This window comes from Oncorhynchus gorbuscha, linkage group LG11 (assembly GCF_021184085.1).
Source record: "Oncorhynchus gorbuscha isolate QuinsamMale2020 ecotype Even-year linkage group LG11, OgorEven_v1.0, whole genome shotgun sequence".
Lineage (NCBI taxonomy): Eukaryota > Metazoa > Chordata > Actinopteri > Salmoniformes > Salmonidae > Oncorhynchus > Oncorhynchus gorbuscha.
Window position 1 is genome coordinate 58526692 of NC_060183.1, and position 25927 is coordinate 58552618.

Sequence of the window (25927 nt, forward strand, 5' to 3'; positions counted from 1 at the left end):
TGATATTTTTCTTTAAAGGTTACAATAGCACTGCTAATGACAGACTAATGGCAAATCTGCCTTTGCATGTGGAAATTTTGTATAATGCAGCTTTAACAGAATATTACCTTCCAGTGTAAAAACCATGGACATTAAAAACAAAACTAAAATTAAGTGAGGTATTGGTCTGAGGCTGAAAAATAAGTTAAATTCACATGAGCACCACAATGCCTACTAAACCCATGCTCTACCAGGGTTTTCCAGCACACAGCTTTGACCTACTACATGACCTCTGTCATTGCCAACAAAGGGTATATAACAAAGTATTGAGATACACTTTTGTTATTTACCAAATACTTATGTTCCACCATAATTTTCAAATAAAATCATTAAAAATCCTACAATGTGATTTTCTGGATTTTTTTCCTCATTTTGTCTGTCATAGTTGAAGTGTACCTATGATGAAAATTACAGGCCTCAAGTAGGAGAACTTGCACAATTGGTGGCTGACTAAATACTTTCCTGTTCTATACTGTTCTATTTACAATAATAATAAACCCTCTCAAACAGCCTAATTCACTCTTCAGAGGAATAATGGACTTATTAAAATATACATTAAATACATTCAAATATACATTTTATACATTAAAATAAAATAATGTATATAATGTATACAAAATCCTCATCAATCTACACACACTACCCCATAATGACGAAGTGAAAACTGTTTTTTAGAAATGTGTGCATATTACTTAAAAGCAGAAATACCTTATTTACATAAGTATTCAGACCCTTTGCTATGAGACTTGAATTTAAGCTCAGGGCAGCCTGTTTCCATTCATGCATATTTCTCAGAATGAGAACGTGTTGCCAATTCTTATATAAATGTGCCTTTTTATGCTCATTGCACATTTGATAAAACACAGACTAGACAGTTAGCACATAAGTCTGTGGCTAAAATGCTGCTAGTGGTATGTGATACATGTTCATTGATACTCTTGTTTTAGTAGGGTTTGCTCTGTTCTACATTTTGTGAGTTGAGACATGAAACGGTGTTGTTAGAAAGGTTTTTATCTATTACAGTAAAACAATATCTCTAAGCGTTTCGGTGTCCATTTGACCGATTCTGTTGGACCAAACCTCAAATGCAAATAGCGAGTTTCAACTGCTTCTTGTCAGAGAGGACGTTGTTATTCGTCTTTGTTGTGAGTGGTATGGGAAGGGGCTCGGTGTCTGTGTCCGAGTGGGAAGGAGCACAGTGCACACTGGACTGAAGCAGCAAAGCAGACGAGACCAAAAAGACAGAACGCTCATAAAAATTAAGAAAAAAAAGATAAACCTCTTGTGATCCAGGCATTTGGAACAATACGCTAAAGCATAAATTAGAAATAATTTGATATTGCCCAGCCCTAAGCTCAAGCTATATTTTGACAGAGGGGAAATCAGTATGAACGAGTACAACTTTATGAAAGTGAATAACCCTGTGACACCTGTAATATATGCACTCCCTAAAGTCCATTCATGCCCTACTAACCCCCCCAGATGCTCTATTATTAACTGGAAAAGGTAGCCTGACAGAACAGATATCCAGTATTTTTGACTCATTTCTCAAGCCGCATCTCTTTATCCTCCTTCAACATGATCACATTCTCAACCTGAGCAAAATCCCTTTCAATCCAAGGTCAAACTATATTGACGTTATATAGACAATATATTGGTATTATTTGATGGGATCTGGCTAGCTGGCCAACCTGCGGACCGAACTTATCTAGCCGGCTGGAGCTATGGTCCTGCCAGATACAGTGCATTCGGAAAGTATTCAGACCCCTTGAATTTTTCCACATTTTGTTACATTACAGCCTTATTCTAAAATAGATTGAATTAAACATATTCCCCAACAATGTACACACCATACCCCAGAAATCGGAAAAAGTTTTTTTGAAATATTTGCAAATATATATAAACACCATAATTAATAATCACCAATGGACTTGCTAATAAACTCACTCACCGAATTAGTGTATACGTCAATATTATTGTCTGATTCTTTCCGGAACATATCCCAGTCCTCATGATCGAAGCTATCTTGACGCGTGTAATCAGATTGGTCGGACCAGTTCCGGGATCGGGGCACCACCAGTACAGAGCTTGCTCAGGAATGGCAGCAGGCAGGTGTGAGTGCATCTGCACGCAGAGTGAGGCGAAGACTTTTGGAGGATGGCCTGGTGTTAAGAAGGGCAGCAAAGAAGCCACATCTCTCCAGGAAAAACATCAGGGACAGACTGATATTCTGCAAAAGGTACAGGGATCGGACTGCTGAGGACTTGGGTAAAGCAATTTTTTTTTTACCTTTATTTAACCAGGCAAGTCAGTTAAGAACATATTCTTATTTTCAATGACGGCCTGGGAACAGTGGGTTAACTGCCTGTTCTGATGAATCCCTTTTCCGATTGTTTGGGGCATCTGGAAAAACAGACCAGCGTTGAACAGACCTGAGCACGGGCGTTTCCTGTTTTACTTTCTGTCTATAGGCTGGGAGCAGCAAAATGGAGTCGTGGTCAGATTTGCCAAAAGTAGGGTGAGGTAGGGCTTTGTATGCCTCGTGGAAATTAGAACAGCAATGATTCCGGGTGTTGCCAGCCCGGCTCGCGCATTTGATATGCTGATAAAATTTAGGGAGCCTTATTTTCAGATTAGCCTTGTAGAAATCCCCAGCTACGATAAATGCAGCCTCAAGATCTGTGGGTTCCAGTTTACATAGAGTCAAATTAAGTTCTTTCATGGCCGTCGAGGCGTCTGCCTGATGTGTGCTAAGCTGTCATCAAGGCAATTGGTGGCTACTTTGATGAATTTAATCTAAAATATATTTTGATTTGTTTAACACTTTCTTGGTTACTACATTATTCCATATGTGTTATTTCATAGTTGTGATGTCTTCAGTACTGTTCTACAACGTAGAAAATAGTAAAAATAAAGAAAAACCCTTGAATGAGTAGGAGTTTCCAAACGTTTGACTTGTACTGTAAATCATCACATTTGCGTAGTGGCATAGAGCAGTAGAGGCACTTACAGAAGTTGCACACATAGGAAAAACATGTTGTAGCCTTGGATTAGGGAAAAATGTAGCCTTTTTATAAAAGCATGTCATGCAATTCTAGGTCTTTTTACATGACTGGCAGAATATTTTTTAATACCGCATAAATTATCGAAATGACAGACTATGACTCTGACATCAATAAAATCTCAGATCAATAAAAACAACTTTGTCTTAAATCCATCAGTAGTCAAGGCCTAGGTGTGTGTGGACACATTGTAGGCTACAATATGAGGAGAAAGTTATAGTCCTAAAAATGCTTTCCACTTTCACTGACTCACCCAATTATCCACAGCTCACTCTAAAGTGATGTCCGATGAGTTCGTGCCAAAAGCCTACCTCTCTCTTGTTTTACTTTGTAAAACAATATTTTGAAGTTTATTACAGCATATGGATTCTAGTCTTCTCTTTTCAGCAGGTGCCATTTGCTTTCCAACTTGTGTTTTCCCTCGATTGCATTTTTAATATTGCGAAAGGCCTGTTTTTATCTGCATGCTGTTCACTGACAGATTTGCCACATACTCCTGACTGTAGGCTATGCCTTATTGGGCTACACACAATCCACAGCTAGGCTATTTAAAAACAAAGAAGCTATTGATCCTCTGTGGCTAATTTATGGGCCTACTCATGGTGTAGTAGGCTATTCTGAATTATTTCATTTCTTTCTGAACTGACAACTGTAATTCTATAACTTTGGCAAATGTATTTCAATTTATCAGGGGTGCTGCAGCTCCTCCAGAAGACTTTGCACATCTATGATTCTATAGGGAAATAAATGAATTGCAATGCTGGAGAGATGAGAGTTGCAGGCTCATGTCTATCAGAGCAGAGAAAGGGAGAGAGATCATCTGAAGTTAATCTCATTCTAGTTCTGTGAGAGATACAGGTGCACTTATCACACAGCCACTCCCAAGCATTGGTTTCAAACATAGGTTAGGTTTGTCCTGTCCGGCCCAACTTGAATCAACTCAGAATATCTGGCCCGGGCTGAAAATCTACTTTTTCACTTAGGTTTTTTTGTGGGGGGCAGGATAATTAATGACATATTGGTTGCATTTATTATAATTTTTACATGGCAAAAAGTGGAAATTATTTTTCATGCCATGAGAGGTACCAGATCTTGCCAAATAGGTTCCGGAACAAAATAGTACGAATCGGAGAGGTGGCGGATCCTGTTCTGGGAAGATCCGGCTCAAATTACGCATTGGAAGTCGGAGATTTCCGAGGTCCCAGTTGTTTTGAACGCTGCATTATTCTCTTTTGCATTAGTCTCAGCCGAGCGAGGAGAAGAACAGCAGAGTCAGCCTCTCATGGTCCCTGCTCTCTCCTTCCTTTCCTCCAGGTGAGGCTGACCAGATGAGGCTGACTCATTTCGTATTCTTCTGTATGTAAATTCTAAACACTCCGATATGTTACGAATTACAATTCGTATGATAATTTACGAATTAGCAAAACGTATAAAATGTTACGAATTTGTAAAAGTCATGATATGTTATGTATTCTAGCTAGGTGGCTAATGTTAGCTAGCTGGCTAACGTTAGCTAGGCTAGGGGTTAGGTTTAAATTTAGGAGTTAGGTTGAGGGTTTAAGGTTAGGTGAAGGGTTAGCTAAAAGGGTTTAGGGGAAGGGTTATCTAAGTAGTTGCAAAGTAGCTAAAAAGTAGTAAGTAGTTGAAAAGTGGTTAATTAGCTAAAATTATAAAGTTGCCTGTAATGAGATTCGAACTCGCAACCATCTGTGTTGGTATTTTATTAGGAAAGTAGCAGCTACTCTTCCTGGGGTCCACACAAAACATGACATAATACAGAAAATTAACAAACCAGAACAGCTCAACAACAGAACTAAATCAATGTATAAAAAACGCACATGTGGCCTACATATCAATACAAAATCTATCCATACCAAACTTAACATGTCATACTAATCTGATTGTCCTGGATTTAAATTGACTATGTTACGTCTAGTCTATGAGACCAGGCTGGTGAGAGGGGACACAGTTTTCGGGTCTACCTCGTGCACAAATTCATGTTGTTCATATGACCAGAGAATGTGAAATATTCCTTGATATTAAAATAGACACGACAAGCTGCTAAAATAATAAATATGCAGAGCTATCACTACACTTGTTGAGACATGAACTCACTCATAAAAACAGCAGTTATTTGCTGTATTCTTTTACAGTCTCTCGCTGGTCATGGTTTTAGAATTTATGGCATCATGTAGTGTAGTATCAATCTTTGCTGTGACCAGGGGTCGTGGAAACTTAAAGCACGGCGATTTGAGCTGTCCGATTGGCCAGCGCAGTAGGCGCACACGATTTAGCCACATATCTCCCGGTCCGCTAGGAATGCCTTTAAGATGGATCAGTTGGTCGCGGCATTGTGAATTCTTTATTTTTCAGCTTCAGACCAATACCTACTTCTTACTTAAAACAGTTTTTTGTTTGTAATATTCTTCATTCATACTTCAATATATTTTCTGTAGACTCTGATGATTCTGATGATGATGGGGATGGCAACTACCTCCACCCTAGCCTCTTTGCTCCTAAGAAGAGCTCTCGCCTTGAGGAGCTGATGAAGGTAAGGACTAGTGTGTGCTCTGACTAGTGTGTACTTTACCTGGCCCAACATGACCTCTACCTTAATGCTTATTATTTTCCCTGAGCGTTTTCATCTATTGAAGATGGTCTGAGAGGTGCATTTTACTGTACACTGGGCTGAGATTATTGGATATGAGAAACCATTACTATGAAAAGCACTTGTGAATTCTTCAATATATTGCTTTGTTCTGTTTTATTCAGACAAATAGACCGAGTTCATCTGAGGGCCTTTCTGGATCAATTATCTCCCATCTATAGAGGCTTTGCCTGTTCTTTCCAACCCACAATATGTCTATTAAATGTTCATATTACATTTTTTATAGGGTTTAACCATTTGGTAATTGCGCCAATGGTTAGGTTTTTAATGTTCAAAAGCCCATACACTTCTGAATTAATAGCACATTATTGTTAAGTTGTTCTATTCGATGGTACAATTTGGCCTGAGTTCAAAGCATCTCACTTCAAAGTGCTTTAGACCTGAATATCAAGAGAATGCCATCTTTCCTTTAGAACTGTGAAGTCTGTTCATTGAAAGGGTTTTGATAACTCATATGCCAACTCTTTTTGATTACACCAGATTGCACACCATAAGGCTGGAGGCACCATTATAAATCAACAGTATGTTTATAAATTATTCAAAGGCCACACTAATAAATGACTTGCGATAAGTAGGTTATACCACATAACAAAGAGACATATAGCATAAATAAACTGTTTCTCTGCCTTGACTTGTTGCCCTCACATAAGCTAGAGGTGTCTCACAGTTTCACAACTCTATATCTTCCCATTGTTGAGGCTAATAAAATAGCTGCTGATTGTTGTTATAAGCCTTCTAACCAGATCTATTTGTGTTGTAGCCTCTCCAAGTCATGGACCCAGACCATCCACTGGCAGCGCTGGTCCGGAAAGCCCGACAGGAACAGAACGGAGCCGCCGCTGCAGCTGCCTCCGCCATGGCAACCAAGCCAGAGGAAGTACCCGCAGAGCCGGCTGTGCCTGCCACACCGGCAGAGTACACCGCTGACCGTGAGTACAGTTTCTCATCTATGAGTCGAACTGGGCAACTGTGCAATCCAATACCTGAGGAGTATTCATATTGGCTCCGAGGGAGCCTTTCCATCTCAGTTTAGTCCTGGTCCACTTCATTACTCTTCCCATTTTCTTTTTCATTTCCCTTTCGACAAGAGCTCCATCTCAGACAGGCAGAGTGGCACTCAATTGTCTAGTATTGATCACGGAACCCCTGGAGGCGAGAAGAATGGTCTACTTGTTAGAATTCTCTTTGTTTGAGAGGGATATTGGTGTTCATATCAGATTAGAATGTCTTTCAGGGGAAAGGTACATTGAATCAACAAAATATTGATCAGGCATGTTCCCACTGGCAAATCTTCAGTTATTCATGTCACAGATTGTGTTCACAAATTGCTGAGATTAACATAAAGTACCTAGATCAAATATGCCCAGTTTTTCTGATAGAGATTCTGGGCTGCACTTGAGATTGAGATGAACTGGCAGCAGTGTTGGATTGTGATGATTGATGATGTGGAATGTGGCCAGAGGGGCTGTAGCTGTGGAGGGTACCCTGCCGCTCATCGTGGAAAAGCTCATTAACATGGTCTCCTGTAGGCCCATGACTCATTACACTGCTGAAATGTCCTCTACCAGGCGTTCAATAGTAGAGCGCCCTTCACTACTAGAGCAGTGCAATGTTGATCAACCTGAGAAATTCAGCTTGGTCAATACTTTTCCTTGAGGACTGGTCAGCATAGACTGTATCGAGAAGCGATTTTCACCACTTGTCCTTGGGGGATTGTGAGTACATAAAGGTTCTTAACACTTTTCAAAGTCTCTGAGAAGGTATTTTTCACTCATTTCTTATCCTTGAAGTGCCCCGTTCATTTTCGGAGCTGCAGTGATGTTTTGGATGTGCTGACAAACTTAATTTTCCTCGCTTTTCATTGACTGCAGTGTTTGCTTTGTGCTGAACGCCGGTGGACTGAATCCAAAGCTGTTTGTCTGGCCGCCCCACAGATGTGTTTGCTCCCTCTAAATGCAGACATAATTTCCACTTATTTTCCTGCTCTCTTCTGGCTGCCCATCCACCCACCCATCACAACCATTTCTCCACCCTAGTGCTACAGGCAAATGGGTCCTCTCTCGCTTGACCCAAACCCTTCATCCTAAACAACATACACAGGAACACTCTAACTTTAGCTCAGTGCTCACTGCAGAATAGTACTTTTGCTCAAGCAAATCTAGGGAAAAATTGCAACATCACAGAATCACTTGTCTTGCAGGGCCATCCTTCGAAAGGGTGTCCGAGGCTACAAAATCACCATTTCAGTTCTTGCTTAAATCTTAGCCAGTTTCTCTCTATTGTCTGCATTAATTGTAAGTGATGGATGTTGAAGGTGCTGGGTGTGATATGGGGTGCCAGGCTACCCTATTTGTCCTTGAGAGATGTTCCTCGCAATTTGGCTGGTTGTAATTTTCTAGGGTCAACCCCATCTCCCCTCTTTTTGCCTGAACTGGAAACTGAGAAATTGTCCTGGTGCTTGGAAGAGACAGCTCAAGCTGATTGTACTGATTTGTCTTAATTAACATGACTTGAAGAGCTCCACTGGCTTCATGAGGTGGGAAAGAGAGGGATGGAGAGCGAGCGGTGCTCTGCTTAACACTCCCGACTTTGACACCACTGCCGCCACCACAGCATCACACAACAGTACAGACATGGATTTTTAATGTGCTGGCTTATGGTGACAAGATAATAATTTTTGAAAGATTTTGCTCCCATAGATCCGACTTTGATTTCTGTGTATGGCACCAGTTCTCTGGGAGAATCTCTGTAAAACAGACTGGAGACGATCAAAGGCACCAAAGGAATAGACTGCTCAATGTGATCCTCCAGTATCTGCCAATGAGGCAGGTATTGAATGAGAATTAAGCAAGAGGAGTTAAGACTGTGTAACAGTTTTGGGCGGTTCTCAACTACCCATACTCCATAAGCGCTCAGCTTTGGAGCTCATTTTAAGTTGATTAATTTCGGTAGGGCCTGAAGGTAGGTTGGGCCTACTTCCTTTAAACTTGAGTGTTTCGTGGTGTCATCTGATTGACCTGACACTTACTTATTCCCTTCCATTCTGCTGGTCTATGGATTGTCTGTTGCAATATTGGAACATTCTACATTCTAATACAATCATCAGGGGCCATTTAGATGATTTGACAACATTCCCTAGAAATTTCAAGAAGCTGTCAAGAATGCACTATGAAGACTAGGCTTTTCTTTCTTAAATCAAATCTAATTGCATTGGTCACATGTTTTGTAAACAACAGGTGTTGACGAACAGTGAAATGCTTACTTACTGGCCCTTCCCAACAATGCAGAGAGAAAGAAAATAGAAAAGTAATAACACACAATAATAAATGCACAATGATTAACGATAACTTGGCTCTTTACATTGAGTACCATAGAAGGGTTTATGACTTGGGTGGCTGGAGTATTTAAAACATTTTGGGGGCTTCCTCTGACACTCCCTGATATAGAGGTCCTGGTTGGCAGGGAGCTCGCCCCCAGTATGCGCTACTCTCTGTCGCGCCTTGCGGTCAGATGCCAAGCAGTTGCCATACCAAGCAGTGATGCAGCCATTCAAGATGATCTCAATGGTGCAGCAGTAGAACTTTTTGCACCAAATCTTTTCAGCCTCCTGAGGGGGAAGAGGTGTTGTGCCCTCTTCACGACTGTCTTGATGTGTGTGGACTATGATAGATCCTTAGTGATGTGGAACAGGGATTACAGGAGGGGACTAAACACGCACCCCTGAGGGGTCCCCGTGTTGAAGGTCAGTGTGTCGTATGTGTTGTTGCCTACCGTCACCACTTGGGGCGGCCCTTCAAGAAGTCCAGGGTCCAGTTGCAGAGGGAGGCGTTCAGTCCCAGGGTCCTTAGGTAAGTGATGAGCTTGAAGGGCACTATGGTGTAGTCACCTCCAAGTTTTTAGTGCACGCTTGAGTGCTATGCCGGTAATACTGGAAATCCCAGTAACATATTCCAGTCTTTGTTAGCAAAACAGTCCTGTAGCTTAGCATCCTCGAGGGAAAGCTTTGTATCCATTTCTATGCGTGGTCTAAAGATGACCTAGAGTGTTTTATGAATTATTTTCTCTAGTTGCACAGGTGACATGCTCTTAGAAATGTGCTAAGAGTGATTTCAGTTTCCCTGCATTTAAAGCGCCACCGCTGGATGAGCATTTTCTTGTTTGCTTATGATCCTAAATAGCTTGTTGAGTGTGGTCTTAGCGCCAGTATCGGTTTGTGGTGGTAAATAGACAGCTACTGTATGAAAAATATTGATAAAAACTATTTTGTAAATAGTATGGTCTACAGCTTACCATGAGGTATTCTAACTCAGGCGAGCAGAACCTCAAGATGTCCTTAATAATAAAGATTGCGCACCAGCTGTTGTTGACAAAGAGACACACACCTCTCCTCTTGAGCTTACCCAAGCTTCCGTTCTGTCCTGCCGATGCATAGAAAAACAGCTAGATGTAAATTATCCATGTCCTTGTTCAGCCACGACTCCAAGAAACACAGGATATTACAGTTCTTCAGGTCCCGCTGATAGGAGTCTTGAACAGAGCTCTTCCAGTTTGTTCTCCAGTGATTATAGAATGGAGGCGGTTTATTCACTTGTAAACATAGTTTCATCAGGGTGCCCGCGCTTTGGCCTCGCTTATGCAGCATCTTTCTTCTCCGAGTCTGGGTGACTAAGGCCTGGTCTGGGGTGAGCAGTATGTCCTGCACCGCCAATTCGTTGAACTAGAAATATTCATCCAAATCGAGGTTGTGATTGCTGTTCTGATGGCCAGAAGCTCCTTTCAGTCACAGGAAACAATGGCGGAAACATTATGGACAAAAAAAGTTACGACCAGCACAGAAAAACACACAAAATAGCACAACTGGTCAGGAGCCCATAAAACGGCAGCTTTCCAATCCAGTGCCATTCCTGTCGGGTGACATGCGTCCCCATCTGTCTTGACCTCAAGAGGTCCGATGAGGCAATGCGGCCTAGTTTTAACAGTCCACAGACAAGCATCTCACAATACACTGTACTGTACATCCATCCACAATGACTCACCAACTCTCCTCTGCTGAAACAGTTTGTCTGTCAGTTTCACCCACCCCACTTTAAACAATTGCTACCAGTGAACGTTTTCCCTGATCAACAAGCTGTTACCCTGCAGGTTATGAATCGTTATGCATTCAGTAAGTGGGCTTTTTTATTAATCAGCAGATGTTCGCAGCCCGACTTTCTGTTTTGCACACTTTTTCATTCCCACTTTTAGTTTTTCCCAAGAGAGCAACACAGAGATGGAATTAAAGTTATTCTAATCTATCGCTCCCTGTCTGGTTTGGATTGCAATCCCAGGTTCAGTGCTGTAAGCATCTCACCAGACACAAACTGGCCTGATGGGTATTGATTGGAGACCTTGAACCTCAACAATACTCGTGGCGCTGTGCTCAAGAGGCTGCCCATGAAAATGATTGATTACCATTTGGAGTGGCTGGGGAAGGAGCAGCACTTTGTCTGCTAAAGTATATGGTTTGGAGAGAGAATACTTTTGAGTCAGAAACACAAGGCTGTAAGGCTGAGGTGGTGGGATCCTGAGGAGCTCTCTTGGCTCTGTGTGGTGTTAAGGTTAGGGGTGCACTGTACATCCATCCACAATGACTCACCAACTCTCCTCTGCTGAAACAGTTTGTCTGTCAGTTTCACCCACCCCACTTTAAACAGAGAGAGGCCAGTGGAGGATGATGGATGGATGTGCTGTAACTGTGCTTTCAGAACCGCAGCTCCGTGGCTTAATCCTGCTGTCAAATAACACTCAAGCACCTACAGTTGAAGTCGAAGTTTACATACACTTAGGTTGGAGTCATTAAAACTCGTTTTTCAACCACTCCACAAATTTCTTGTTAACAAACTGTAGTTTTTGCAAGTTGGTTAGGACATCTACTTTAAGCATGACACAAGTAATTTTTTAAACAATTGTTTACAGACAGATTATTTCACTTATAATTCACTGTATTACAATTCGAGTGGGTCAGAAGTTTACATACACTAAGTTGACTGTTCCTTTTAAACAGCTCGGAAAATTTCAGAAAATTATGTCATGGCTTGAGAAGCTTCTGATAGGCTAATTGACATAATTTCAGTCAAATGGAGGTGTGCCTGTGGATGTATTCCAAGACCTACCTTCAAACTCAGTGCCTCTTTACTTGACATCTTGGGGAAATCAGCCAATACCTCAGAAAAATATTTGTAGACCTCCACAAGTCTGGTTCATCCTTGAATGAATTTCCAAATGCCTGAAGGTTCCACGTTCATCTGTATAAACAATAGTATGCAAGTATAAACTCCATGGAAACACGCTGTCGTCATACCGCTCAGGAAGGAGACGCGATCTGTCTCCTAGAGATGAACGTACTTTGGTGCAAAAAGTGCAAATCAATCCCAGAACAACAGCAAAGGACCTTGTGAAGATGCTGGAGGAAACTTGAACAACGGTATCTGTATCCATAGTAAAACGTGTCCTATATCGACATAACCTGAAAGGCCGCTCAGCACTGCTCCAAAACCGCCATAAAAAAAGCCAGACTATGGTTTGCAACTGCACATGGGAACAAAGATCGTACTTTTTGGAGAAATGTCCTCTGGTCTGATGAAACAAAAAAGGGCCATAATGTCTATTAAGACCATTGTTATGTTTGGAGGAAAAAGGGGAAGGCTTGCATGCCTAAGAACACCATCCCAACCATGAAGCACGGGGGTGGCAGCATCACCTTGTGGGAGTGCTTTGCTGCTTGAGGGACTGGTGCACTTCACAAAATAGATGGCGTCATGAGGTATGAAAATGATGTGGATATATTGAAGCAACATTTTCAAACATCAGTCAAGAAGTTAAAGCTTGGTCGCAAATGGGTCTTCCAAATGGACAATGACCACAAGCATACTTCCAAAGTTGTGGCAAAAGGACAACAAAGCCCTGAACTCAATCCTATAAAAAAAAATTGTGGGCAGAACTGAAAAAGTGTGTGAAAGCAAGGAGGCCTACAAACTTGACTCAGTTACACCAGCTCTGTCAGGAGGAATGGGCCAAAGTTCACACAACTTATTGTGGGAAGCTTGTGGAAGGGTACCCGAAACGTTTGACCCAAGTTAAACAATTTAAAGGCAATGCTACCAAATACTAATTGAGTGTATGTAAACTTCTGACCCACTGGGAATGTGATGAAAGAAATAAAAGCTTAAATAAATAATTCTCTCTTATTATTCTGACATTTCACATTCTTAAAACAAAGTGGTGATCCTAACTGACCTAAGACATGGAATATTTACTAAGATTAAATGTCAGTTTGTGAAAAACTGAGTTTAAATGTATTTGGCTAAGGTGTATGTAAACTTCCGACTTCAACTGTAACTGAGCAGCATGGACATTGTCCTCTTCAGTCCTCATTCTCTGTCGTTGTCTCTCTCTCTCTTTTTCTGTCTTTGTCTCTCTCTTTTCTTCCTTTCCTACATTTTGTATTTTCATCTCATTCTTGTATATAACAATAGAAAAGATTAGCATCTGTCAATGAATCCTAACCATTGACTCGGCATCAAGAGGGATGGAGCAAATAAATATAAACCATGTGAATGATGGCTCTCCTATAGGTTTCCAGCCTTGTGCATATTGGATGAGTCTTCATAACAGTCGACCAGAGCGGTGACTAATGAGTTAATATCATCCAGTTTTCCCTTTGACAAGACAAGCCTCTCTTTCCCCCTCTCCATTGCTTCCTCTTCCTCCCTCCTTCCCACCATCCTTTCTCCTTCCCTTTTTCTGTCCCTCTCCATCCTGTACGCTCCATCAGGGAGGGAAACCACTGCCACAGTAGAAGACCCTGTAGAGTATATAATGCACAGATCAGCAGGCTCAGACACACGCTCACAGACACACAGCTGTATGCTGAACCGGAAGCCCTCATCCTCTCAACTCCCACAATTTAGCTTTTAGTATTTAGTATTTATTAGGATCCCCATTAGCTGCTGCCAAAGCTTCCTGGGGTCCAAACAGGAATAAACCTATTACGTCACAACAAACTACATCATAAATAAAACAATACATCATACAAAATTGTATTAAATTATTAGTATTATTAAAACAAAGACCATATAAAATGTACAATACTGCAATGTGTGATTGTTTGTGTGTGTGCGTCCATGTCTCCACAGTCCACGTTGTGCTGTGAGGTGTTGTTTTAATGGTTTTAATCTGATTTTACTGCTCATGGCTCTATGAAGTACTGTGCGTTATTCAAGCTTGATGATGAGTTGGTTATTTGAATCAGCTGTGTAGTGCGAGGGCAAAAACCAAAACGTGCACCCAGGGGAAACCCAGCATTAAAGAACACCCTCTGTGGAAACTTTCCATCCACAATTTGGCACAGAGCCATAACACATTTTTTTTAGCAGTAAACTATGATCGATAATGTCAAGCTGCACTTTTTAGTCCTAATAAAACAGCTCCCACAATCATCGTATTATCAATGTCTTTCAGCCAAGCATTCGTCAGTGCCGTACATGTTGAGTGCCCTACCTTATAAGCATGCTGAAAGTTAGTTGTTCATTTGTTTACTGTGAAATAGCATTGTTTCTGGTCAAACACTATTTTTTTACAAAAGTTTACAAAGGGTTGGTAACAGGCTGATTGGTTGGCTGTTTGAACCAGTAAAAAGTGCTTTGCTATTCTTGGGTTATTTCTCCAGGCCTGGGAACGCCCACTTTCCTGTAGGCTTAGATTGAAGGGATATAGTCCGCTACCACCATCAGTCATTTTCCCTCCAAGTTGTCATTACCAGGTGGTTTGTCATTGTTGATAGTCAACGATATTTTTTTCACCTCTTCCACACTCACTTTGGTGAATAAAAAATGACAATGCTTGTCTTTCATAATTTGGTCAGTTATGCATGGATATGGTTCAGAGTTTTTTATCTTGCCATGTCATGTTTAAGTTTGCTAATCTTGCAAATGAAAAACTCATTAAAGTAGTCGGCAATATCAGAGGGTTTTGTGATGAATGAGCCATCTAATTTAATGAAGGATGGTGCTGAATTTGCTTTTTTGCCCAAAATTTAATTTAAGGTGATTTATTATTCTGATGGCTGCAGTATCAAACAGAATGTGAAAACTCAACTTAATACAGTTACAGTCGATCTCGTCATGGTTGTGATTCTGACGGTCAATAAATAAGTCTTCGTGAGGGGACCATTTTAGATGAAGGTGCCATTTTGACTGACCTCGCACTGATCACCACACCCACAAATCATGACAAACACCCCTCTCCCCCCTCTTGCTGCTGCTGATAACTGATTTTGAGTGCAAATTTGTCAGCTCAAGGTTGTCAGAACAAACCTGGCTAGAAGCTCCTAGGATCAATTATTATACCTAAAAATAGTAAATTGTCATTGCAAACACAGTCAGTTTGACACTTACACAATTAGCATTTCCCAATAACCTACCCACAGTAACAGTATGAGCCAAACTTTGACTTGCACCAGGGAACCCTTTGACTTGCACCAGGGAACCCTTTGACTTGCACCAGGGAACCCTTTGACTTGCACCAGGGAACCCTTTGACTTGCACCAGGAACCCTTTGACTTACACTAGGGAACCCTTTGACTTGCACCAGGAACCCTTTGACTTACACTAGGGAACCCTTTGACTTGCACCAGGAACCCTTTGACTTACACTAGGGAGCCCTTTGACTTGCACCAGGAACCCTTTGACTTGCACTTAGGGAACCCTTTGACTTGCACCAGGAACCCTTTGACTTGCACCAGGAACCCTTTGACTTGCACCAGGAACCCTTTGACTTGCACCAGGAACCCTTTGACTTGCACCAGGAACCCTTTGACTTGCGCCAGGAACCCTTTGACTTGCACTAGGGAACCCTTTGACTTGCACTAGGGAACCCTTTGACTTGCATTAGGGAACCCTTTGACTTGCATTAGGGAACCCTTTGACTTGCACCAGAAACCCTTTGACCTGCACTAGGGAACCCTTTGACCTGCACCAGGAACCCTTTGACTTGCACTAGGGAACCCTTTGACTTGCACTAGGGAACCCTTTGACCTGCACCAGGATCCCTTTGACCTGCGCCAGGAACCCTTTGACTTGCACCAGGAACCCTTTGACTTGCACCAGGAACCCTTTGACTTGCACCAGGAACCCTTTGACTTGCACCAGGGAACCCTTTGACCTGCACCAGGAACCCTTTGACCTGCACCAGGAACCCTTTGACCTGCACCAGGAACCCTTTGACCTGCACCAGGAACCCTTTGACCTGCACCAGGAACCCTTTGACCTGCACCAGGAACCCTTTGACCTGCACCAGGAACCCTTTGACCTGCACCAGGAACCCTTTGACCTGCACCAGGAACCCTTTGACCTGCACCAGGAACCCTTTGACTTGCACTAGATAACCCTTTGACTTGCACCAGGGAACCCTTTTGACCGGCACCAGGAACCCTTTGACCTGCGCCAGGAACCCTTTGACTTGCACTAGGGAACCCTTTGACTTGCACTAGGGAACCCTTTGACTTGCACCAGGAACCCTTTGACTTGCACCAGGAACCCTTTGACTTGCACCAGGAACCCTTTGACTTGCACCAGGAACCCTTTGACTTGCACCAGGAACCTTTTGACTTGCACCAGGGAACCCTTTTGACCTGCACCAGGAACCCTTTAGACTTGCACCGGGGAACCCTTTGACTTGCACCGGGGAACCCTTTGACTTGCAACGGGGAACCCTTTGACTTGCACCAGGGAACCCTTTGACTTGCACCGGGGAACCCTTTGACTTGCAGCAGGAACCCCTTTGACTTGCACCAGGGAACCCTTTGACCTGCACCAGGAACCCTTTGACCTGCACCAGGAACCCTTTGACCTGCACCAGGAACCCTTTGACCTGCACCAGGAACCCTTTGACCTGCACCAGGAACCCTTTGACTTGCACCAGGGAACCCTTTGACTTGCACCAGGGAACCCTTTGACCTGCGCCAGGAACCCTTTGACCTGCACCAGGAACCCTTTGACCTGCACCAGGAACCCTTTGACCTGCACTAGATAACCCTTTGACCTGCGCCAGGAACCCTTTGACTTGCACCAGGGAACCCTTTGACCTGCACCAGGAACCCTTTGACCTGCGCCAGGAACCCTTTGACTTGCACTAGGGAACCCTTTGACTTGCACCAGGAACCCTTTGACTTGCACCAGGAACCCTTTGACTTGCACGAGGGAACACTTTGCACGATATTTCCCTGGCTCCCAATACTACTTTCCCACAGATGTTAGTTTCTTCTCTGCACTGAGTCTGGATCTGAGTACCTCCCTGACTTCAATGATGGCTGTCTCAGACTGAAGTATGTAGCAAATGATAGATCAGCAGATTAATTAAGTTTCAGTCAGTCAACCTTTTATATAGCCTATTTTCTTGTTTCTTTCTTCCCCTTTGAAAATATAATCTGAATACTTATGAGTGAATCTGTCAGTTTTATTCATAACCTGTGTTGATCTCAGTCGGTATGCCAGATTTCTTATTCCTGCTGTAAATTACTTTCTCTGAGCTGCTGATATGCTTTATTGAGTCTGAAATGGGAAGTGGGGTTGTAATGATAGGCTTTGGAAATGAGTCTTTGCAAATAGTTTTTGATATCTGCTTTTAAACGCATTATGATTTCCAACAAGCTGATCCTAATTATTCTTGTTGGGCCAGAAGAAAAGACTGTTCCCCTTGTTTCCCCATCCTCAAACTGACAAAGTACATTTCATTAATTGGACAGCAATCAGGAATAGATTATTAAACATTTTAATTTCTATCAGCATGGAGTTGAGCGAGCAGTCCTCTGTGAGCGAGGCTAAGATCCTATTAGAAATGAGGTCAGACCTAAATGTGTATATATATATTACCCCGCTCAGCACTGCAGCACACCCACACACTCTAACACAATAAGCAGGCCTGTCCCATCCAGTGCTGACTTACAGGTCTGCTTGTTAACAGGGGAGACACGCAAAAACACATGCAATTGAAGTATTGGCATGAATTCCTTTTTGAGCCGTGAGCTATTTTGAGATGTTAAGTGATCATCACCTCTCTCTCTCTGACCTCTCCACATCTGACATGGCAGCGATGTATTATGGGTACTGCATGCTACCTGATGGGACCTACTGCCTGGCTCCGCCTCCCCCAGGGATAGATGCCAACGCTTACTACAGCTCCCTACCCGCTGGTAGCATGCTGGCCGCGCCCTCTTACTCTGGAGCCCCGCCCCCTCCAGGGACCACGCCCCCTCCACCTCCTGAGACAACCACACGGTTCATCTACACGGCACCTCCGACTACATTTCCCATTATCCCACCGCCAACTACAGTTCCCAGCCAGGTCCCAGTCCGCCTCTCAACTCCTCCTGCTCCTGTTGTACCTGCAGCTGTCATACCAGAGACCAGGTGTGGACAGTTATTGGAGAGAAGTGGATATATTTTTTTCTTGATCCTTATACTACCTATTTTTCCCCCACATAATGTGATGCATTGCTAAGCAAGTTTCTTGCCTCTTTCTCTCTCTCTCTGCTTATCTTTCTCTCTTAAATCAGTTCGCGGCCCCCTGCTCAAGTTGCTGTGGCAGCGCCAGCCATCATTCCCCCACCCCCTGACATCCAACCGGTTATTGACAAGCTGGCTGAGTACGTAGCCAGGAACGGTGTCAAGTTTGAGACCAGTGTCCGCGTCAAGAATGACCCGAGGTGAGCAGAAACGGACACTGCTCTTCTCCTCACTGAATAAAGGTGAACGGCTCACAATACACTATTTGTTTAATATAATGGTTGTACATCTTATTTGTGTTTCTATCTTCAACACAGGTTTGACTTTCTGCAGTCCTGGAACCAGTACAACACCTATTATGAGTTCAAGAAGCATTACTTCATGAAGAAAGAGGGAATCAGCCTGCCTGAGGTATTATTGTCCTCTGCTTCCCTTTTCCCTCTCTCTGATCAGTGTGCATTTAATACCATTTTGCTTGAATTAATTATATACCCTCTGGGGATGTGATGGATCTTAAGTCATCAATATTGCCTTTCATTCACTGAAATTCTCTCCAGGTTGCTTTTTAAAAGGCTCTAAAGCATTGGAAGGCCTTGGCTCTTAGGCTTTCATGCTTGAGATCAGAGATCATCAATTGTGTGTGCTGTCCAGATATCAAAAGGCCTGCCTGCCTGCTCTTGACTCGCTGTTTTGCTTACCAGGTTCAAATCAAATCAAAGTTATTTGTCACGTGTGCCGAATACAACAGGTGTAGACCTTACAGTGAAATGCTTACTTACAGGCTCTAACCAATAGTGCAAAAGAGTATTAGGTGAACAATCGATAAGTAAAGAAATAAAAACAACCGTAAAAAGACAGTGAAAAACAGTAGCGAGGCTATAAAAGTAGAGAGGCTACATATAGACACCGGTTAATCAGGCTGATTGAGGTAGTATGTAGATATGGTTAAAGTGTCTATGCATATACGATGACTAGAGAGTAGCAGTAGCGTAAAGAGGGGCTGGCGGGTGCCTTTGGTGTGGTTTTCTCAATGAATGGCACCTGCCTGTTCAGCTCCTTGATTTAGCCCCTGGGGCGCAGCTCTACCCTCTTCAACACCCCGTCTCTCTCTTTCTCTCACAATTGTTCTGTCTCTCTTATCTGATTTTAGTAAGAGGACATTGGTTTTTAAGTTTAACAAACCTAACTCTGCGAATTAACCCTGGACTAAGCAAAGCATTTAACCATGCAGCTGTGCTTTGTTTTCTTGCTCAGTTCCCCGGTTTTATCACACAACAAATGGATGTCAGGTACTTCTCCATTATTCAACAGAGATGTATTTTTTTACCTTCCCCTGGGGTGTCGGCCGACAGACTCTCACGGGTACTTTTCTAGTGCTCACGAATCTAGCCACGACCCAACACATTAACAGTGCTGCGATACGTATATAATGTATTAAAAGCTACTTGAAAATCAGTCAACATTTTACATGGCTCATCTCTTGGTAGACATGTATTCAATTGCGTGACATTTGAATGCCTTTATGAAGAGAATACTATTAATTTGTGTTTGGTAATTATTGGAAAAGTGGTTGGCTGGTAATTCTTAATGGGCTCAGGTGGGAGGCAGACGTAAGTACTTTGTAAAGATATTCTAAACAGAAGATATCAAGGGTGAGCAGTAACAGACAGAGAAACAATGTATTCATCCCTTTGCTGGCTAAGTGCTTTAAGTGGTTTGTTTGTAGCCCTGGTATGAACGATTGCTCGAGCTGATAACTTTACAGTAAACAAATTAGCAAACTTTAAAGGCAGGGGAATGATATAAAAAATGTCACTCTGTGCCTTTCAAACTTTGATTTTAAACCACCCAGGCTTTTGGAATGATTGGTCTTCGCCACCTGGTTAAATTAATTTGCTGATCCCAGCCCGTTCCCCGCACAGGATTGAACGTAGATGAAATTGCCTTAAAAGTGTCTCACTGTGCAGGTTGTTAACTGTGTCAGATTAAATCTTGGCCTTAGTCTTTAACGAGGATGTTGAAGGTATTTACTCCTTGGTTCTCTGTGTACTCTGGGTGAGTTTGTGTAAAAACGGCTAGCTGGAGCTGGTCTGGTCGGTCAGTTGGATATGCCCACACCCATTACAGTGCTTTTGGAAAGTATTCAAATTCCTTGACTTTTTCAACATTTTGTTACGTTCCAGCCTTATTCTAAAATTGATTAAACAAAAAAAAATCCTCATAAATCCTCATCAAACTACACACAATATCCATAATGACAAAGCCAAAACAGTTTTTACATTTTTTTGCGAATTTATATTTGAAAAAGAAGTCTGGGCTCTGGCTGGGCCACGCAAGGACATTCAGAGACTTGCAAGCCACTCCTTCATTGTCCTTGCTGTGTGCTTAGGGGTGTTGTCCTGTTGGAAGGTGAATCTTCACCCCAGTCTGGTGACTAGAGGGGTCTCTCAGGGGTAGTGTCTCTCAAGGGAGTAGCCAGGCCAGCTAGGGGAGTATCGGCTGTGGTGGCGTGACAGTGAGGATGGCTCTAGCTCGGTTGCCTAGAGCGGTGACGATCAGGAGAGTAGCGCCGGTGACTCAGGCCGGGAGGGCCTGGAGTACGCCCTCCTGAGCCCTTCCTGCTCATGACGTAGGTTTTCATATTTTCTCTGCAACTCCCTACTGGAGAGGGTGTGGTCATAGACGGGCCTGTAGCAGGGCTGGTAATCTCTTAAATGAGAGGGGTGTAGGGCCTCGCAGCTCCTCTTCCTCAGGTTCATGACGACTGAGGTGGGTTGTGACAGGCATCTCTTGGCAAGACGCACAGATTCTTTTCGGGGCACCTCAATATCTCAACTATAGCAGGTCAGAATCCGGCGATACGAAAGACCGTGTAAAAACTGCAAGCTGGAGCTGGTCTGAGTGGTCGGAATGCCCTCAACTGCTATATACTTAAAATCCAATTAAATTTTGTTGGTCACATTCACATATTTAGCAGATGTTATTGCGGGTGTAGCGAAATGCTGGTTGGTTTGGTTCTGCCCACTATAGTGCTGTCTGGTTAGAACATGATGTTGAGACCCATCACTACTCTGGATGGTCACCACCACACAGACACAGCTGTTACCATTTGAAAATGTTTTATATGATTGTGTGGTTATATTTGCTGGACGCACACACCTCAGTAAGGAACAGCATGTCAAAAGTCTGTCGGCAGCACAACACTTTACTTCTTCTCAAGATGGATGATGGCGCGCACGAACTAAAGGTTAGTCAAGGTAGGTCCTTCTGTAGCTCAGTTGGTAGAGCATGGCGCTTGTAACGCCAGGGTAGTGGGTTCGATCCCCGGGACCACCCATACGTAGAATGTATGCACACATGACTGTAAGTCGCTTTGGATAAAAGCGTCTGCTAAAATGGCATATATTATTATATATATATTATTATAGGTGGTATCCGGCAGCACATACAATCGCCCTGATTGGTTGGATGAACAGAGGTTTGAACTGTACTCTCTCTCTCTAACTCACATTTATCTTCTCTGTACCCGCTGTGCTGCTCATATGAGACAAAGACAGTGTGGAAAATAGAAGAACAGTGGATAGGATAGAGAGTGGAACAATGACAAATGACTGAACGAAGCACAAAGAAACAGTGGTGAAAGGGAGACGATGGCAGGGGTGCTACAAGTTGAATTGGGGGAAATGCTATGTGAGTTCCCGCAAAGTAGTTCTGTCTCTGTCAGCAGCGTCTGTTTTTATTTGGCGACTGCGGCTGTGATTTCTCTTTCAGTGGAGCAGGGGATTTCTGCTCTCTGGCCTCAGTGGAGTTCTGCTCCCCTGGCTGACTCTCCCACCAGGCTGTCCCTGGCTCTGCAGCAAAATCTGGACAATTTGTTTAATTCATCCAGTATCTCCAGCTCAATTAGGAGCCGTGTCAACAGAGATGAAATTATTCCGTCTGGCTGTGGCTGGCCTGGCTGCTTGGTTATATCCATGGCCACTTTAGCCCCGGTTATGTACTGTCTCTCTGCTTAAGGTACCTTTTTAAACCCTGCAGTGCACTTGAACTGTCTGATGTATCAGAGCTTAGAATGTACCTCAGGTATTCACACTCATCCTCGGTTTAGATTAATATAGATGAATATGGTTTCATCTCATCCAGGTAGTTTTTATATGCGTTGGTCTATTTTCATTGACCGTTTTATCATAACCCACCATTTATTTTGATGAGATGTTTCCACCAGAATCATCTCCTCTACGTTTTACGTTGTTATCTTATCTTCAATCACACCTGAGCACTGAAATTCCAGTGTGTATCATATGATGCATGAGCCCATCTCATTCCAAAGCAGACGGTTGATCTGTAACCATTCTCTAATGGATCTTTATGCAATGCTCTCTCTAAGCTGCGTGTGTGCGCTGGCTCGCAGCTCCCCGGGAATGCCCCACAGAAGGAATATATCCGCCCACCCAGAGAAGCACGATATAGATTTTTTTCCCCATAATTAACACACTCAACGTTTCCCTTTTACTGTGGGAATTGTAATTGAATCAACGCAATATTAGCAACTTTCAATGCAACATAACAAACAAGATTGTGTTTTAAGCAGAACGCATCAGAGTAGGATTCTATTGCATTACCACGTATGACTCAGCCCATACTCTTTACATACCGGTGCGCCATAACCAGTCAGCTTCAGTAGGCCAACAGTAAATGTAAATAGACCATTGACATATATGGATCTGTGTCATTCACTTTGAACTGGACTGTGTTTACAGCATGAGTGGTCGTGAGTAGATGAGCTTGTTTTGAGATCAAAGCGAGAGCTGTGTATGGGCTTGTTTTGAGATCAAAGCGAGAGCTGTGTATGGGCTTGTTTTGAGATCAAAGCGGGAGCTGTGTATGGGCTTGTTTTGAGATCAAAGCGAGAGCTGCGTGTGGCTACGTGTGCACATTTGTTCATATCCTTTACTAGTTAGTGAGTTATTAGCCCAGTTAAACATAATTTGCAGTCAGCAATATGGGAGTGGTTGCTTCCTACAAGAGCACAAAACATCTACATTTCTAGATATCTTTGAGAAGCGAGTCAGGTAAACAGATATTTGTTTTTGTCTTAAAGGGGCAGTGTTGTATTTTGAAACCGGCTTGAATAAGCTATGTAGGCAGAGGTTGGCGTATTTTTGTCTGATTCTCTAATAATGGTATGGGAATAATAATGAATTTACTTTGTAAAGTGGTTTCATGCATCAAAAACAACATTGTCAGTCACCTTCTTGTCTGAATGACAAGTGGATAAACAGGTTAATGTCAAGCCCTGCATGTTTTTTCAGAAGTCTCATGGAATGTAGGTCTAAATTGAACAACACACCTTGACTACTACTGTAGGCTGAATGATAGAACAGCTATTTCCATGTTAAAATGTTATGGGATGCATTTTCTCTGTTGTTTTTGATGGTAGGCCACTGTTAGGCCTACATTATGATCAAATAGCCAAAGTAGCCTACTTACTGTCTGAAACTGTAACTTAAAGCGGGTACAGCCTCAGTGTTCACAGTAAAAGCATGCTGGAAATTGCACAGAATTTTTACAACCTTGAAGTTTGTGATCAGTAGACCTATAATAAATTGCAGTGAACATTGCTTATATGCCACACTGAATTAAAGCGCCTATGTGTTCCTCTCCTACCGAATCAGACAGTGTATTACCAACCAACCCCAGGTGCCATTATGACACGTTTATAAAAAATAAAACAACTGGTTGGCCAGTTGAGAACAAGTTCTCATTTACAACTGTGATCTGGCCAAGATAAATCAAAGCAGTGTGACAACAACAACAACTCAGAGTTACACATAAACTTACAGTCAATAACACAAAAGAAAAATAGAAAGATTTATGTACAGTGTGTACAAATGTAGAATAGTAGGGAGGTAGGCAATAAATAGGCCCTAGAGGCGCAAATAATTACGGATAACATTAATACTGGAGTGATAGATGTGCATATGATGATGTGCAAGTAGATATACTGGGGTGCAAAAGAGCAAGAGGGTAATGAATAATATGGGGATGAGGTAGTCGGGTGTGGGGTTTATTTACACATTGGCTATGTACAGGTACAGTGATCGGTAAGCTGCTCTGACAGCTGATGCTTAAAGTATATAAGACCTCAGCTTCAGAGATGTTTGCAATTTGTTCCAGTCATTGGCAGCAGAGAACTGGAAAGAAAGGCAGCCAAAGAAAGTGTTGGTTTTGGGGATGACTAGACAATATACCTGCTGGAGCGTGTGCTACGGGTGGGTGTTGCTATAGTGACCAGTGAGCTGAGATAAGGCGGTGCTTTACCTAGCAAAGACTTATAGATGACCTGGAGCAGTTTCCCAAGAAAGCTAAGGTAACTGAGCTACGAGACGGCCTAACGAGACGGCCTATAGGGAAGAGGTGAGGGCCCTCGGAGTGTGGTGTCAGGAAAATAACCTCACTCTCAACGTCAACAAAACAAAAGAGATGATCGTTAACTTCAGGAAACAAAAGAGGGAGCACCCCCCTATCCACATCGACATGACAGTAGTGGAGAAGGTGGAAAGTTTTAAGTTCCTCGACGTACACATCACGGACAAACATCACATCACGGACAAACTGAAATGGTCCACCCACACAGAAAGTGTGGAAAAGAAGGCGCAACAGTGCCTCTTCAACCTCGGGATTTCTTCAACCTCAAATTTGGCTTGTCGCCTAAAACACTCTCAAACATCTACAGATGCACTATCGACAGCATCCTGTCGGGCTGTATCACCGCCTGGTACAGCAACTGCTCGGCCCACAACCGTAAGGTTCTCCAGAGGGTAGTGTGTCTGCACAACGCATCACCGGGGGCAACCTACCTGCCCTCCAGCACACCTACACCGCCCGGTGTCACAGGAAGGCTAAAAAGATAATCAAGGACAACAACCACCCGAGCCACTGCCTGTTCACCCCGCTATCATCCAGAAGGCGAGGTCAGTAAAGGTGCATCAAAGCTGGGACCGACAGACTGAGAAACAGCTTCTATCTCAAGGCCATCAGACTGTTAAACAGCCATCACTAACATTGAGTGGCTGCTGCCAAAATACTTACTCATCTCTAGGCACTTTAATAATAAAAAACTGGATGTAATAAATGTATCATTAGTCACTTAAACAATGCCACTTTATAGAATGTTTACATACCTTATATTATTCATCTCATATGTATATACTGTACTCTATACCATCTACTGCATCTTGCCTATGCCGTTCGGCCATCACTCATCTATATATTTATATGAACATATTCTTATTCATTCCTTTACACTTGTGGATATAAAGTAGTTGTTGTGAAATTGTTAGGTTACTTGTTAGATATTACTGCATGGTCGGCTCTAGAAGCACAAGCATTTCGCTACACTCACATTAACATCTGCGAATCATGTGTATGTGACCAATAAAAATGTATTTTATTTTGTAGTATATGGGGCTTTGGTGACAAAACGGATGGCATTGTGATAGACTACATCCAGTTTGCTGAGTAGTGTTAGGGGCTGTTTTGTAAATGACATTGCCAATGTCAAGGATCGGTAGGATAGTCAGTTTTCCGAGGGTATCTTTGACTGCATGAGTGAA

The 25927-nt window shown here is 42.8% G+C and overlaps 1 protein-coding gene across 5 annotated transcripts in view; it reads left to right on the forward strand.

The window, feature by feature from the left end:
* Positions 1-25927, forward strand: part of LOC124049018 (splicing factor, suppressor of white-apricot homolog) — a 136764-nt gene that overhangs the window by 18729 nt on the left and 92108 nt on the right. For all 5 annotated transcript variants that reach the window (XM_046370295.1, XM_046370296.1, XM_046370298.1 and 2 more), the window contains exons 6-10: positions 5558-5652; positions 6530-6698; positions 17897-18215; positions 18362-18511; positions 18629-18722. In XM_046370295.1, coding sequence (XP_046226251.1) covers positions 5558-5652; positions 6530-6698; positions 17897-18215; positions 18362-18511; positions 18629-18722 — 827 coding nt within the window. The remainder of the gene's footprint in view (positions 1-5557; positions 5653-6529; positions 6699-17896; positions 18216-18361; positions 18512-18628; positions 18723-25927) is intronic.